The sequence below is a fragment of the Mixophyes fleayi genome, chromosome 12 (genome assembly GCF_038048845.1).
Source record: "Mixophyes fleayi isolate aMixFle1 chromosome 12, aMixFle1.hap1, whole genome shotgun sequence".
Taxonomy (NCBI): domain Eukaryota; kingdom Metazoa; phylum Chordata; class Amphibia; order Anura; family Limnodynastidae; genus Mixophyes; species Mixophyes fleayi.
The window spans coordinates 32,396,682-32,413,113 of record NC_134413.1 but is presented as its reverse complement, the minus strand read 5'-3'; the positions used below and the strand labels follow the sequence as shown (position 1 = coordinate 32,413,113).

Below are 16,432 nucleotides of genomic sequence, written 5' to 3'. Positions count from 1 at the left end.
CCATTCCTCAATCGGCCGGAGGGGTCAAGATCAAAGAAACACTGACTTCCCTTTACAGTTCAATGAGTCGATTAATATCAGTGAAACAATAAGTTTTAAGCATTTATTTGTTGCTCTGAGACACACATGAAAAATGAGCCGATTGTTTGTAGGGTGGAAATCAGCATAGGCCACGCCCCTTCCCCCCCGGCGCTCATCAGGTGCCCTGTTGCCACGGCACTTGGAGAGCAGCAGGGTTCCATTTGTTGTCTGGAGGGGGAGGAGGAAGGAGGTCGGTCTGGCGAGTCATTCGGCAGCCTCAGAACAGGAGGGCGGAGAGGAGGGGGCAGCATCCTGTGCGGTCAGCGGGATCAGCTCTGTATCCGGAGAGAGAGAGACCGCACCGAGCGGGTTCCCGGAGATCTCGAGCTACTCCGGAGTCAGCGCGAGTCTAGGGAACGGTTGGCAGCGGGATCTCGCGCTGGAGTGCGCGCTTACCTCGAGCCCAGGGGCGGCTGTTGGCCGGGGTGGTGGTGGTGTTGGGGGCTCTCTCCCCGCAGCGCTGATTGGAAGGACCCGGACCGCGCCGGCCTGGAGATTGCTTGGCCGCTGTTGATAGGAAGCTGCGCCACAGAGGAGACGCTGACATGATTTGGCTGGGTTGTCTGTATGAAGTCGGCTGAGCAGCTCCCCGGGGGGTTGCGTTAGCGGCTGTGGAGGGGGTTGTGGCTGCTCGCAGGGGGACCGGGGTTTATCGTTCTCCATGTTTTCCCCGAGTCAGGAGGAGCACTGCACCCCCAACAAGGAGCCCATCAAATACGGAGAGCTGGTGGTGCTGGGGTGAGTCCCTGACATGACTGCTGTGTGTTTGTGCCCATGTCCCACTGACCCACATATCAGCCCACTGGACACGTCTATATATTCTCAGTATACAGAAGCTGGGGTCTGATGGCTATAAAGCCCTTGTTAGGTTCAGCACCTGACTAACTCAGCTGCTGCAGAACATCTTATTGGTGATGGGGTACAACCCTCTGCTGTGCTAACTAAGGTGATAGTTGGCATCATGATGGTTTAGGCCAATTGCTCAGTCCCATCATTGGTAGTAGCTGTGGTACACTAGGTCTGTGTAGGGCACACATTGACGCATAGCTGGCAATGGCAACATGTTTTGAAAACTCCTTTTTAACTCGTGCTGGGCATAATTGCTAAAACACTTACACATTGAACAGTGTGGTAAGAAAGTAATATACAGAACAGAGATCCTATGGGCCCTGCATTGTACACTTGCAGGCCTTATGAATTGTTTTTCATTGATGGGTAATATATTCTGTAAACAACAAAAACTATAAAGATCTGGGTTGTTTATCTACAGTCTCTCATCTTTTGAATGGTTCATTTTGACTGTCTGATACATATATTCCATGGGACAATACTCCCCATAGACTCCTTGTATGTATTTGTCTGTATAAATCTATGTTCTGTCCCACTCTTACATTTTGGTTGTGTGACTTGGGATTCACCCTTGAATGTGGTGTTGGGGGAGGATTGGGATACACTGGCTTTGTTCCTATCGGCCTCTGCATTGCGTGTGTGCAGACAACAAATCTATTAGTCACAGAAGTCTAACATTTTCCACAGTAGTTTACAATGATCTATAAAACACTTGATGATGCTCCAACTCCATTGTAACTACAGTTATGGGGACTAATGCCTGTGGAACGATTAAATGTCATGATTGGAATAATGTCAGAGTTAAACTCTTCTTTTAGAATTATCTGTTCTAATTTGGGTTGTTCTACAGAAAAATAGACATCTCCAACTTTGTACAAATATGCCTTTTGATTAAACGTTGTATAGTTTCTATTTGAAAAATACTAGTTGATGGTAGAGTGCTATGCCATAGAAGTTTTAAAACCTGATGCATGCAAGATTGTTCATTTCCTACATATAGTAATTGTTTTTGAGCTCCATATAGTCCTGATCAGTGTTTTCATTAAACATTCTCAAGTTTTGTTTGTAACTAGTTTATGTCGGTAGTTTTGGGATTAATTTCTGCAAGTGACTATTACATCCTCCTCCGCATTAATTTAGGGATTGTCAGTGTACATTCATATAACAAGCTGTCATGCAGTTCCTAAAATTTATAGCTATATGAGTAGGTTACTTGTCATAGTGGGTAAGTTCTATCTCTAGGTTTGGATAAATAATTTTTCTGGCTGGGCTGTCCCAGTCCAACAAAACTATGTGAGCTCTTAGTCTCTGTATCATCATCATCATTTATATAGCCCCAGCAAATTCCATAGAGCTTTACAATTGGGAACAAATACAGTAATAAAACGAAACTGGATAATACAGAGAGGTAGGAGGGCCCTGCTTGCAAGTTTACAGTCTATGGGTGAGTGCTATGACGTTTTATAATGATGCAATGTAAAAGCTTTTGGCTTTTTTAGCAGCAAATGCTTCTCTAAGTCACTAGTGGGTACTATATCGTGGAGATAACTAGCCTGTTTCTGACTTGTACTGTCTGTATTTGAAAAAAGGCATATATAATAAAGAAATTTTTATATATATATATATTATATAGTACACCACCATTTGCCAGTAAAATGTCTAACAGGTATTATGCCCGTCTAGTAACATTTTGTCACCCAACCCATACCAAAAAGCATCTAGTGTTTTGTTTTTGTTCACAATTTTTATTGACCCAGCTAATTTAATCACAATCCTTAGGAGGTTTTGAATAGCAAATGAATTAAGCATTCTTTTAATGGTTTTATTACTGCCACTTTCTATACAGTAGTGTAATTACTTCTAGGGTTTTAAAACCACTTTAGCACAGGAGTCATGTGACATAATAGGGTCACATGTGGTATCACAAGATATGAGAGCAGCACAGGCAGAATATGGCCTGTCCTCAGTAGCATTTGCAGTGCCTGAGTCATTGTTAAATGCTGCCTAGTTTTGACATGGAGGTTAAAGCACAAGTATGGTATACATACATATGTCCATTGTCTAAAGGCTTATCCTCATGCCTCTACAACAGCAGTAAACAGCATCTAATACAATTCCCTGTAGATCTCAGTGATGTTTAAAATAACATGATGCCTAAATACATGCTTTTTTAAAATTTATTTTTATTTCAGTGCAGCGTTCCAGCATGGTGGATGTCTATAATGTTTCACGTTTTTGTATACTGTAAAAAACATTAAACAATTTATCCCTCATTGGGCTCTTTCACACACTTGTTCTGGTGTTCCAAATGCCTGTAATTAAAGACGATTGCCTGGGAAATATCTGTGCCCCCTGTACTGTCCATGTTGGTAGCAGTGATCTAATCAGGTCAGAGGTTATAGTAAAAAGATGGTCTCTGCATCAGCTTCTCTTTGGTAATTTTCTAGCCATAGATATTTCCGCATGGTATAGAGATCCATTGAGTCACCCACTGTCAGTCCCCTGTGGTTTTTATTGTGTTCCATTTGGGGAAAACTCCTATATACATGTACCCTTAAACGCCAGTAGATTTTAAAATAAAAAAGTCTCTTGCCAGCGTCAAGCTTTGTTAAGAACATCTGTAAAGGACTTCTCCTGTTTTGCTCAGTAGAGACTATCTAGGAAATAAGTTTTGTATAGTGTTGCTGCTGCTTTTACTGATATACGTAGTTCTGGGAGTTCCTGGCTTGGTGCTGAGTTGGCTGGGAGTATGACGTCTTTGTACATTATGACGTGTTCTCTAGCACAGCTAGGGAGAGGCCTTCCACACTACTAAGTGGCTTGTATGGTTCATCCCTTTAGATTCTGTTGCTTTTAGGATTTAGGCGTTCCAGCTGTGCTATTTCAAAACAGTGTTGCTAGTAAGCATTACATTGCTACTTAAATGACCAAATATAGTGCTGTATGTCTCCTGCAGGCATAGTCAAGTGGTTGGCACTGTTTACTTACACTAAATCTAGCCTTGTTTATAAATGTATGTTTAAAAATAGCGCTAAGCGATGTTCCTGGTACTGTTGCTTGGCATAAAAATAAAGCTGCAGATGGCTGCATTGTTCACATCCCCATATGCAGAAATGTATGGTAGTTGGTGTATATATGGCACTCCCTCAGTAGGCCTGCAGTTCCCATGATAAGATGCTTACTGTGGAAGGACAACTTTCCCTGTGTCGTGTATGCTGTTACATTTTCCTGTTGCCTCTTCAGATAATATTAGAATAGACTGAGAATGAGAGAATGAGTGCTGCCCCCCTTCCCCGCTGCCCTCTGAAATAGATCAAGAATCTACATCAGCAAATCTCCTTTCTCAGTGGGTACAAGTGAAAATGATACATCCCTGCAGTTTTCTGCCCTATACTCTTAATCACGGTCAGTAACCAAGAGCGTTGATGAGGCAGGAGGAGCCCGGCTCAATACACCAAGTGACCTCATGTCCTACTGGAATCGGATAGTTTCCTGTACACAGTGATCTCTAAATGAAATTACCTTGTCGCATGCTCCAGAGGGGACTTCTGGGATTGATGGATGGATGGAGGGAAACTGGGACTTAAAAGTCCTTGAGCCGCTCTCTTGGTGGTCACACTGGTAGAGCCAGCATTATACTGTGGATGCTGCCAATGGTAATAAAAATGCCTTTTCCTTATATGATATATTTCGGTCACACACACACGGCCTGATTTTGAGTTAGCAAAGAGCAGGAGCAACTTTGCACCTGCTTCATTATAATTTCAGCATTGGCAGTCCTTCAGTATATCAGGCTAAGTAAGCACACACTGAAGAATTTTCTGACCAACGTGTTATCTCAAACGATTGTATCTATGACTGAAGGTTTAATCAGTATGACGATTCATGCATATACATTGTGACTACCTTCAGATCTGTGCTCTTCATCTGGCCCTCCAGTCTTCAGAGAATAACCGCACAATATTCATTCATTATAGTCCCACTGATTAAAACCGCCTTGTTATAGCTTTACACCTTGCCTAACAAATTTCATTCGCTTCTGTGACTCTAAAACGAAACATTCTGTCTCAGAGCGAACAAAGTAATTTTTCTTTCTACAGCACTGTCTACATTTATTCACTGGGACATTCATCGCTAGCATTGGCTGAAAAGAGTTGACTCTGTAAACTCTAGGGGGGTCATGAGTGCATACACACTACATGATCGGTCGGAAAATATTAAACAGTACGTCCAACCAAATGAGCCGACAATCGACACTTTGGAACGACTTTCGACCATCGTGTCACTATAGACACTAACCCGACTTCCGACCGAATGGACGTATGTTGGCTGATTTGCCCAATTATTGGACGAAAACGCTCCGATACGTACCTAGCCTTCTGCTGCTTTAAACTTGAGAACAGAATTAAAATGCCTTGAGCCTTTTTAGTACAAATTTACCTATTTCTAAAAGTACTAAGGTTTGATCATTGGCTTTGTTTTAAAACTGCCCCTTTTAGGGACCTCAAATAATGACACTGCAATTTTTAAGTACTTGCATGGATTTGTTCAAATGTGACTATATGTAGATTTAGTGCATCACATTCCTGGCTCTCGATGCTGCCATCTTAATCGTTTGGGTTTCCACAGTTTCATTTGTTTTATTATAGATGTTATAATTTTCTTGCTGGTTATCGGATTCTTTTCACCTGCTAAGATGCCTGTATTTTTTTATTTATTTTTTTCTTTTGTTGTATTATTCTGTTAAAACATAAATTATAAGATATTTAAGTGTAGGTTAGCTATTGTATAGTTAACAATTCAAGAGGATTTTGTCTTGCTACCATGCAGTTGGTTATTTATGTGAAAGTGTGGCCTTTAACGGAATGTGTGATTTCCGTGTTGGCTAAATATCTCGGCCCACGATTGGCTAGGGCATGAGCACTAGTCCAATAGGGTGTATTTGTAGTGACTGGACAAATTCAAAACGCAGAGTTTGCATCTTGGGATAGGTGATGTTGGTCACATATCTAGTACTAGTTTAACTCTTTTTCAATCAGTATTTTGTGAACAGCAATGACTGGGTCACTCTTGTTTTAGTACTGAGGAAAAGCAACCTCCTCCCACAACATACAACTTGCTTGCATTATTAGTTAGCATGGTGGTCATTTTTGGACCACATGTTGTAATATGGTATCATCTAGCATAGGAGCTATACATATTGTACAAAAAAACCTGGAACCATATGGTAAGTGAGGGACACCAAGAATATTGACAACAGGGGCTTGAAAACAGTTGTGCATTAATGATGAAAATAACATCCCAGAAGGGTCTAGGTCATGTATAATGCTGTATTGTCCTAATTCAGCGTTTTCCAAAGTGTGCTCCACGGCTCCCAGGGGTGCCGTTGCCAGGAAGAAAGGAAAAAAACCACTTACTAATCCGGCGGCACAAGGGACCCAGCATCCTCCTTGCTTCTCACTACATGTCGGGCGTGATGTCATCACGTCCGACATATTCAGTGAGAAGCGGTGGGAGAGAGGAGGATGCTGGTTCCCGGGCGCCGCCGGATTGGTAAGTAGACAGAAAAGAAGACAGAAGAAAGAAAGTCAAGTATGGTAAGTAAAGAGAGGGGAAATGGTGATCGGAAACGGCAATGGAGGGTCAAAAGAATGAAGGAGGAGGGGGCAGAGTGTGTGGATGAAGGAGGAGGGGGCAGAGTGTGTGGATGAAGGAGGAGGGGGCAGAGTGTGTGGATGAAGGAGGAGGGGGCAGAGTGTGTGGATGCAGGAGGAGGGGGCAGAGTGTGTGGATGCAGGAGGAGGGGGCAGAGTGTGTGGATGCAGGAGGAGGGGGCAGAGTGTGTGGATGCAGGAGGAGGGGGCAGAGTGTGTGGATGAAGGAGGAGGGGGCAGAGTGTGTGGATGAAGGAGGAGGGGGCAGAGTGTGTGGATGAAGGAGGAGGGGGCAGAGTGTGTGGATGAAGGAGGAGGGGGCAGAGTGTGTGGATGAAGGAGGAGGGGGCAGAGTGTGTGGATGCAGGAGGAGTGGGCAGAGTGTGTGGATGAAGGAGGAGGGGGCAGAGTGTGTGGATGAAGGAGGAGGGGGCAGAGTGATGATTTTTGTACATGTTTTATTGTTTGATCTTATTCCTCTTTAGTATTAGCTGTAAATTATTCTTTGTCAGAAATATAATTGAAAAAAATATATAAAAATATTTTTTTCCCTTGGATTTATGTGTTATTTTTGCAAACACCTTACTAAGAATTTCTTTCCTGACCCTAAATACTTATTACGTTATTTTGACCCAACTGCTTATAAAACGATACTGCTCGGTAATCATTTTTAAGGGGTGCCTTGAATAAATTATGGAGACTAAGGGTGCCGCGAACTGAAAGTTTGGAAACCACTGTCCTAGTTGACTATAATTATGGCTGCAAGAGGAGACCAGTGGATTTTGTGATGCGTTTGGCTGAGCATCAATGACGGAGAGCTCAAGTTGCAAATGTTTCGCCAGCAATGGTGTTGAAGGTGATTTCAGCATGTAATGTTGGGGGGTGAGGGGGCATTGTCAACAAAGAAGTGCATACTCCAAGATTGGGGTGTATTTGCATTAATTTGAAGCTGCTTGCCCGTTTTACCTTGTGCTTCAAGTCAGTTGCCTGGAAATATTAGCCTGTGGCAAGAGTATCTAGTTTTATCATAGTCTAAGGAGAACTCCACAGATGGTGGTCAAGCTGCAGTGCCTAAACAGCTCATCGCACATTTGTGAGTTCATTGTTGCAAAGGGCACAGGCAATGGACCTCAGATCAGTAGTGGAAGGTAATATGGTCTGATCATATGCCACCTAATTCCCAATAAAGGAACAACTGAACATGTACCAATCTAAAGAACTACAGCACTGAATTCTTGTTTCCAACAGTATATTACTCTTTCGGGTGCACTTTCCTGGAAATGGTAGACCCTTGGATGGCAAGGTCAATGCTAGGTGTTGCATAATTGTACCAAGTCACCACCTTCACAACCTATGCTGCAGTATTTGTTTCCTGTTGGGTGACATGGTTTCCAGGATGACGGTGACATCATCCACAGAGCACGTGTGGTTGCCTGATGCTTTAATGAGCATGACGCTGAGAAGGCTATGACATATGAATAGCATCAATCACCAGATTTGAACCCAATTGAGCATTTATGGGATGTTCTAGAAGGACGCCTGACGCATTGTTTTCCACCACCGTCAATCATGTCTGCTGAATGACTGTCTTGTTGTGACTTGCTTTGTTTGGGTGCATTGTCCTTGGATACTGCATGCGGTAAGATTTGCCTCTACCCCCCCCCCCCCCCCCCCTCCCTGCTTACAACAGGACATAGTTCCTCAATTGCTGGTGAGTCATGGTTTGCCTCTGTAATATTTGGATTATAACCTAACTTTTTTTACCAGTACATTATTTCTGGAATATACTTAATACCCGAGCAAGCAGCTTATTTTTACTTCTGGAAATATGTTTGCTGAACGCTTTATAGGCAAGGTGAAGCTGAACGTATGAGGCTGTTTCCCTGTAACATGTACAAGACAGAAGCAATCAATTTGTCTGTCTGTAATTGCACCACATTTAATATTGTAGAGCAATAGCTAAAGAAATCAAAATCTACAAAACCTTCAAGATGTTTGGTTTCCAACAGGATAATCATTCTCTGAGGATTAAGGTAATTGACTTTGTTTTATGGCCCAGAAGTATCATAGTAATTGAGCGTGGTCTTGGGCCAATTTTATAATTATCAGTGTAAATAATACAGTTGGGAGCTAATAAGACTTGCAATTGTTCCTCTGAGAGACATGTTAACAGCTTCATTGCTAAAGAGACTGGTCTGGGTAAGTTAATGGGTTTTATGACACAGGTTTTGCTATATGAATGGGTTTTATTGGCTGTTTTCTTGGAACGCTGATGCAGCTGTTGGTAGTAATTTTTATTTTCATGAATATACCTCTGAGTTGGAGCTAGCAAAATACGCTACTATTATATCTAGGAATCCGTGTTGTGGGGAGACTTGTTTTCGAACAGCTCTCCTGTGAATCCGTACCCTGGCCGTAGGGAATCATCCCCTTTAGGGTGCATCTTTTGTACATTGCTGTTTAAACTTGGGCTAATATTTATAAAAGTGGTGTAGCTGGTGAAAATGCGTCTGTTCAGGGGTATCCGGGGAAAATCATGCAGCTTTTTTTTCTTTTTTTGTAAGCAGGCCTAAATTGAATGCAAACATGGGGTAAGGATACCGCATAACACCTAGCAATCGCTTCTATTAGACTGCAGAGTTTCTACACTACTTGAGGAAGGTTTGTTTGTTTTTTTTATTCTGCTGAAAAATTCCAGCACCAACACCACTGTCAGTTACTATACAACAGTCACAATAATTTTTTTTTTGCGTGGGACGGGTGTCTTAAAATTGTCAGCTTTATTACAGCAAAATCTATTTTCCAATTTGATTTTTGTTTAATACTTTTTCAGTTCGCGGCACCCTTGGTCTCCATAATTGTTTCAAGGCACCCCTCCAAAATAATTACCGAGCAGTCCCGTTTTTTTAAGTATTTGATTCAAAATAACGTAATAAATATTTAGGTCAGAACAGAAATACTTGGTAAGTTGTTTGCAAAAATAATACACATAAATTCAAGGGAAAATAATATTTTTATATTTTTCAATTATATTTCTGTCAAAGAATAATTTACAGCTAATATGTGGAATAAGATCAAACAAAATAAAACATGTACAAAAATCATTACCCTGTGCCCCTTCACCTTTACACTGTGCGTCCCTCTTCATCCTCACACGGTGCCTCTGTTTCTTTACTTACCATAGTTGGTCTTTCTTCTATTCTTATGCTTGTATATAATCAGCAATTGATATAGCGCCACTAATTCCGCAGCGTTGTACAGAAAACTCAAATCAGTACTTGCCCCTTTAGAGCTTAGTCTGAATTCCTTAACATAGACCAAGAGATACTAAGGGCTTTTTAATAGCGGCCAATTAACCTACTAGTATGTCTTTGTGTGAATTTCCTACAGGTACTCCAATTTTTTCCCACACTCAACACGGGGAGAACACACAAACTCCACACAGATAAGACAATGGTTGGAAATCGAGCTCATGACCCCAGTGCTGTAAGCAAAAGTGCTACCCACTAAGCCACCGTGCTGCCACTGTACAACAAGTATTTAATCATTAACATCAGTCACTGCCCCGTTGGAGCTTAGTCTACATCCTCTACCAGGCAATCATGGGCGCACACACTAGATTTATTTTCTATGTTTTGTTTTTTTTCCAGCAGCCGATTATCCTACCAATATGTATTTGGACTGTGGAAGTGAGCACCCATTTCATGTAATCAAGCTGTTAGAATTTTAATATTTAAAAAAAATTACAAACAGTAAAATAAAATTTTGCTGTAATTATCTATAGTTGTCCTTTAAGTCATGACTATTGTTTGCTACTGCGTTCTCTTCAGTACACTGATCACGACACCAGAACACACAATAGTGATTAAAAATACTGTGCAAGAGTTTTGCAGTGTCCTCACTCTGTGTTTTTGTTGCACAGATGTTGTTCAATGAGCGTTTTGTAAACTTAAGAGTTATGGAGGAATGTTGCACTGTTCTGTATAACCCAAATGCCCCACTCTAGTAGGTATATCATGACTTGTCATTGTTTAATTGGCTAAAGCTATTTACCACTTATTTTGGGCACTGTCCTAACTGGCTGTGATTTAAAAGCATTGCAGCTAATATTGCTGACATCATTGCCTCTGAACCACGTCACCCATGGCAACAGATCATATAAGTTTATACAGATGGTTATATAAATGCTTTATTTGAGGCATGCACGGGTGTGTTACCACCTCCCCTCTCCCAGTTTTGTTTGTCATCATAAAACAAACTATGTGTTGGGGGGAGTCTAATGTTGACTTGGCCTCTTCTGTCTCTCAAAATCCACTGTGTTTATAGATCTCCTCTGTGTTTTCCATTGTAGAGATCAGAATTTACCAGATCAGTCTGAAAACACAGATTGTTGGACATCTGCAGCCAGGCTGGCGGGCAATGTGCACTAATGTTTCCCCCCTCTGTTGAGCTCTGAAATAGAAAGACAAACCTATTATGTGCACTGTTAGCTCTTTGCTGACACATAAGAGTTCAGTAACGGGTCAGTTTTCTGTTCTTTAGATCGAGATGAATACATTTCAGAGAGACACCATTTGCCATTTCCCTTTTCCCTTAAAAAAAAAAAAAAAAAAAAAAATATATACTTTTTTTTATTTTTTTTATTATTCTAAATCTTGTGTAAACCAGAAAGGGAATTCCTTTGTCAGTCGAGCTGAAACGATGGCTAAATGGTGTTGATGACAAATGCTTATTTAGAAATGACAATACATTATTTACCTAGATGCTGATGTTTATATAGATTAATGCAGATGACGTGGTGGAAAATGTTGCAGCAAATATTCCTGCACTGCTATTAATTTACCCTGACTGTACAAGTACAGAAATCTGAATACACTGGGTTGGTAGGTGTTTTCTAGAGAATTCCTGGGGCTAGATTTACTAAGCTGCAGGTTTGAAAAAGTGGGGATGTTGCCTATAGCAACCTATCAGATTCTAGCTGTCATTTTGTAGAAGGTACTAAATAAATGAAAGCTAGAATCTGATTGGTTGCTATAGGCAACATCCCCACTTTTTCAAACCTGCAGCTTAGTAAATCTAGCCCCTGGTGTAATCTGCTATAGCTAAGGATATACAGGTTTCATTTCTATGAATTGAAGCCTCAGAGGTGAAAACCAAAAAATACATGATTAGGAAAGCTGTGCTTGGTCTTGTGACCACAGTGATTTTAGAGGAAACAAACATACTTTCAACAGAAATAGGATTTGTGCTTCAGGAAAAATGCTCAGCATCTACTTGAGTGTTGCCATATCTGCTGACACTTGGCTCATGTACTGTTTGCATCTCAATATTGGGTAGAACAAGATATAGATTTGTTTTAGACTCTCTATATTAAACGTAGAATTAAGAAACTTTTTTTTTTCTTGTTAATAACAAACACATAGGTTATGGGGGATGAAGTTAGCTTACAAAGTAATATTTACTCTCAACTTCTATAAAACTATTGTATGCATGTGATATTTATATACATTAATAATCATCTAGTACTCAAGTCCTAAAATATGGTAAAGTGAATCTAATATGACAAATGACCCATTGCTGGTTTAAAAAAACAAAACCAAACAAGAAAGTGGCATGTGGGTGGGAAAAAATCAAATCCTGACTTCTTTCATATCCATAAATAGCAAGTTTTATAAAGGATATCTACAATAATCAGAGAATCGATTGTTGTCTGGAAAAGGTTAAGGCAATTTTTAAACAATCTGAAGTCCAACGTTCTACAGTGATTCTTTATAAATGGAGAACACTGAAGACTGTTGTTAATCTCTCCAGGAGTGGGTGTCCCATCATGTTTGCCTGCAGGTCAGATGCTATGGTGGTCCAAGAAATCGCCATGAACTCTGAAGCTTGATCCAAGGATATAAAGGCCTCTGTCAACACTGTAAAAGTTCTGATTCTACCATCGGTGAACTGTACACATGGTTTTTATGGAAGGGTGACCATGCTAGAACCCCTCGTTGCCAAAAATACCCAAAACCCATAACAGAATGGATTGCAAAGTTGCGTCTAAATGAAACCCAGGACTCCTGGAACAATGTCTTGTGGTCAAAGTGGAGTTTTATTGTCCTAATGTCATGTTTGTTGTAAACAAAAACGGCACATCACCACAAGAACCACCTGTCAACCTTTGAGCAAGGTGGTGATTATTTGGGTTAGTTTGGGAGCCACAGTAATTGGATACCTCTGTCATTAAGTCCACCATGGCTTCCTCTTTAGAAACATCCTCCCGAATGCTCTGCTATAATCCCTTTTTAATGTGATGAGGAAACAGTGTTTCCCATTGCAAGCTAGCTAGGTGTCTCTCCCTACTGGCTTGGAGAAAGTGTCCTAAAACACCGTTTCACAAGCCAGTTATACATGTGTATGACCGACCCACTTCATGAAATACTTGGCAGCATAGATATCGCTTATTTCTAACACTTCCATATTGACTCGTTTATGGGTTTTTTCTGTATTGAGACACTGTGATACAGTATTTTATCTGCTCTCTTACTATACTATTGTGTTTTTTTTTTTTCTCTTATGTGCGTGCAGTGTTTTCTCCATCAAAGTTGTGAATAATAAGAAAAAAATAAAGTGAATTCCTTTGATTCAAACAATAAACTAAAACTTGAAATGCAGGTAGGAAAAGGGGCAGCCTAGGTGGACCAAGCGGTTCCTATTCTGCAGCTAAATTGTATGTTTCTATGGAAACAAAGGTTTTGCTTAGAAACAGTCATGTCAGGACAATCCAAACTCCTACATGCTCTCGCTTTAACATTACATTATGCAAGAAACCAAACTACAACCACCATGAAAGTTTCACAAAGCAGTTGCTGCACCTGCTTTATAGCATGACAAATCACTTGTTGAAAGCTGCGGGGAGATGTGGGATGTTTCACATTACTTCCCACTCTCATATGTCCATTACTGGCTACTGGTTGACACACAGCTATGGGTTCCCGCAGAATATTTTCATCCCCTTGGCTGCTGTTCATCTTGATTAACCAGTCTCTGTTGATGCCATCAAAATATCAATGATTGGTCTTTGGCCACAATAGGGTTTATCCTGTTTTTTTGTTTTTTTTTTGCACAAAAATGTAACAAAGCATTGACCGTGTAGGTTAATAAGTAAATGAGCTAGAATAAGAAATCTTAGAAATTTTTGGCTAACATTTGTTCTAAGCCTGCAGTGTTGATATACATCATTACAATCTCTCCAAATCACCAGAGTAATTTGCCCTTTCAGTCTGGGGTTGATACATGTTAGGTATTTAGGATGTATGTACTTAAAGGCTTTTTAGAGAGAGTTTACCAGATACTAGAATGTCTGAAAAGTATATTTCTTTTTAATTGTGTACAATTGAAATATAGACAATATTGAAAACTGTTACCTACCATAACTTTGGTCTGTTCCAACTTTATTTAAAGATAAAGTTCTTATTAATGTGTTAGGTATGCAATCCAGTAACAGCTTCATCAATGTAATATGAAGTGTGAGAATTATATACTGCCATTCATATTATACAGCGCTGTACAGAGACTATGTAGACATTCACGTCAGTCCCTGCCCCATTAAAGCTTTCATTCTAAATCCCTACTCCACTCACCCTTGTCTTTGGGACATGTCTCGCCCCCTTTCCGAATACCCTATGAACAAGACAATCGGATACGTATGTGTAGGAGCTGTTTGTATCCACAGTTATCTCTGTTTTCAATTTGACCTGAAACACAAGACTTACATACTCGTGACTGCATTGTGGGGACAGACTTGTGTATTCTGCCATCTTGGGACATTCATAGACCCATACAGACACCTAGCCATGGCTAGTCAAACATGTTATACCCACTGTGTTTGAATAGTCGGCAACAGGTGTATTGGTTTCAAATATTTGTATTTCTCTTTTATGGTGGTTATCCGGTTCCTTTTGGAGAATTTCACAGCTAACCACTTTCAACCTTTAGGGCAGTTAGTTCAGCTATGATATATGGGGGCACAACCATGCATTTTTGATGTGGCACAATCATACTTTCTGGGCACCCTACATGAATAAACTACGTTAGTTGCTTCTCTACAGCTTTGGCCCCCCCCCCCCCCCCAGGTTTTTCTTTTAACTATTTTACAACCTTAAAGAATATGGAATTGTACATTATATATTGGAGAAACACAGAAATCGGAGTGATTTGAGTAACAAAGTATTGTGCAACACGAATGCTTTAGAAGCCTTGCTTGTGCTTTTGTCCTGCATTGCCAGATTCTTACTTTGTCGCCCTTTACGAAAGAAAAGTGTTGATAGAATGCATGTCTGCTGGTCTCTCTGGTTCTGGGGTTTGCTCATCCTCGTAACTCTGTAGCTGAACTGGGTCTGAAGAAATCTGTTTTAAAAGGTAAAATGAAAACTCCATGGGTTGAGTATGATATTTCAAACCTTGTGCACCTTTGTCGTGCCCAAGGAAGTCTGCCAGTTGCCCCAATTCTGTGTCGTTTGCGTTCAGAACTTTTGAGAGTATCAACATGCTTTCTGATCTTTGTGAGAGACAGTGTTTTGGGGATTTTTAGCTTCACATTCCTGAGTAAAAAGGTGCATACAATAGCAGTGTTCTATCCAACACCTATTTCCTGGCTGTTTTTACTTGCCATCCGGCTCTTGGAGCCCAACAAAGTACTATTATAATAGATTAAACCATTTTCTCCTATTAGAACAGGCACTATGCTCAGTTTCTGATTTCCTTAACACTCTTTTCCTCCTCTCAGATCATCGCCTTATCGGCTACAAATCTCTTCTCAACCCTTCCACCCCAAACCCTCCAACTATTATCAGTACCCATGATCTTGCTTCCTACTTCAAGGACAAGATTGATGAGATACGGCTAGAAATGGTTTAATCTTTCTTGACAAGCAATCTGCTCAATTCCTTCCTAGCATCCTCGGACACCCTCTCTTCATTTGATTTCACTAATGAAGATGCAAAATCTACTCCTATGTTTCTACTCTACCTCCTGTCCTCTTTATCTTATACCCTCACAGATAGGTAGATCCCTGTCTTCTGTGCTCATTCCACCTAAAATCTGTAATCTCGCTATCTCTCGCGCTCGCTCACTATCTTCCCATCATTGTTCAAGCATGCAGTAATTACTCCTATTCTGAAAAAAAAATTCTGAACCAAAAATCTCTTAAATTACCGCCCCATCTCTCCGCTCCCATGCCCCTTCAAGCTTCTAGACTTGCCTACACTTGCCTTACACGCTTCCTTTCTTCAAACAACCTATTTGATCCTCTGCAGTCAGGCTTTCGCTCTCAACACTCCAGAGACTGCGTTGTCAATGATTTCATCACTGCTAAAACTAAAGGCCATTATTCTCTTCTAATTCACCTGGATCTCTCTGCTGCATTTTCCTCATACAGATGCTACAATCCCAAGGTCTTCAAGACACTGTCCTATCCTGGTTCTCATCTTGCCTATCTATTTGCGATTTCAATGTCAATTTCTCTGGATCTACCTCTGCTCCACTTCCTTTATCAGTTGGAGTAACACAAGGCTTAGTACTAGGTCCTCTGCTATTCTCTATCTACACCACTTCCCTAGGAAAACTAATAAGCTTCTTTTGGCTTTCAGTATCATCTCTATGCGGATGAAGCCCAAATTTATTTGTTCTCTCCTGATCTCTTGCCATCTGTGATGTCCTACATTTCTGACTGTCTTTCTGCCATTTCCTCTTGAATGTCCTTGCTAACTCAAACTCAGTCTTTTAAAAGCAGTTAATATTTCCAGCCAATAAAAGAAGTTACCTAACAGACATTTCTATTTCTGTTGACATGACCATGAGTT

General features: G+C 40.7%; 1 protein-coding gene across 1 annotated transcript in view; it reads left to right on the top strand.

Moving 5' to 3' along the window:
* Nucleotides 1–262: 262 nt before the first annotated feature.
* Nucleotides 263–16,432, top strand: part of PELI2 (pellino E3 ubiquitin protein ligase family member 2) — a 48,306-nt gene continuing 32,136 nt past the window's right edge. The window contains exon 1 of the mRNA XM_075192870.1: nucleotides 263–819. Within this exon, the coding sequence (XP_075048971.1) occupies nucleotides 743–819 (77 nt within the window). The 5' untranslated portion in view covers nucleotides 263–742. The remainder of the gene's footprint in view (nucleotides 820–16,432) is intronic.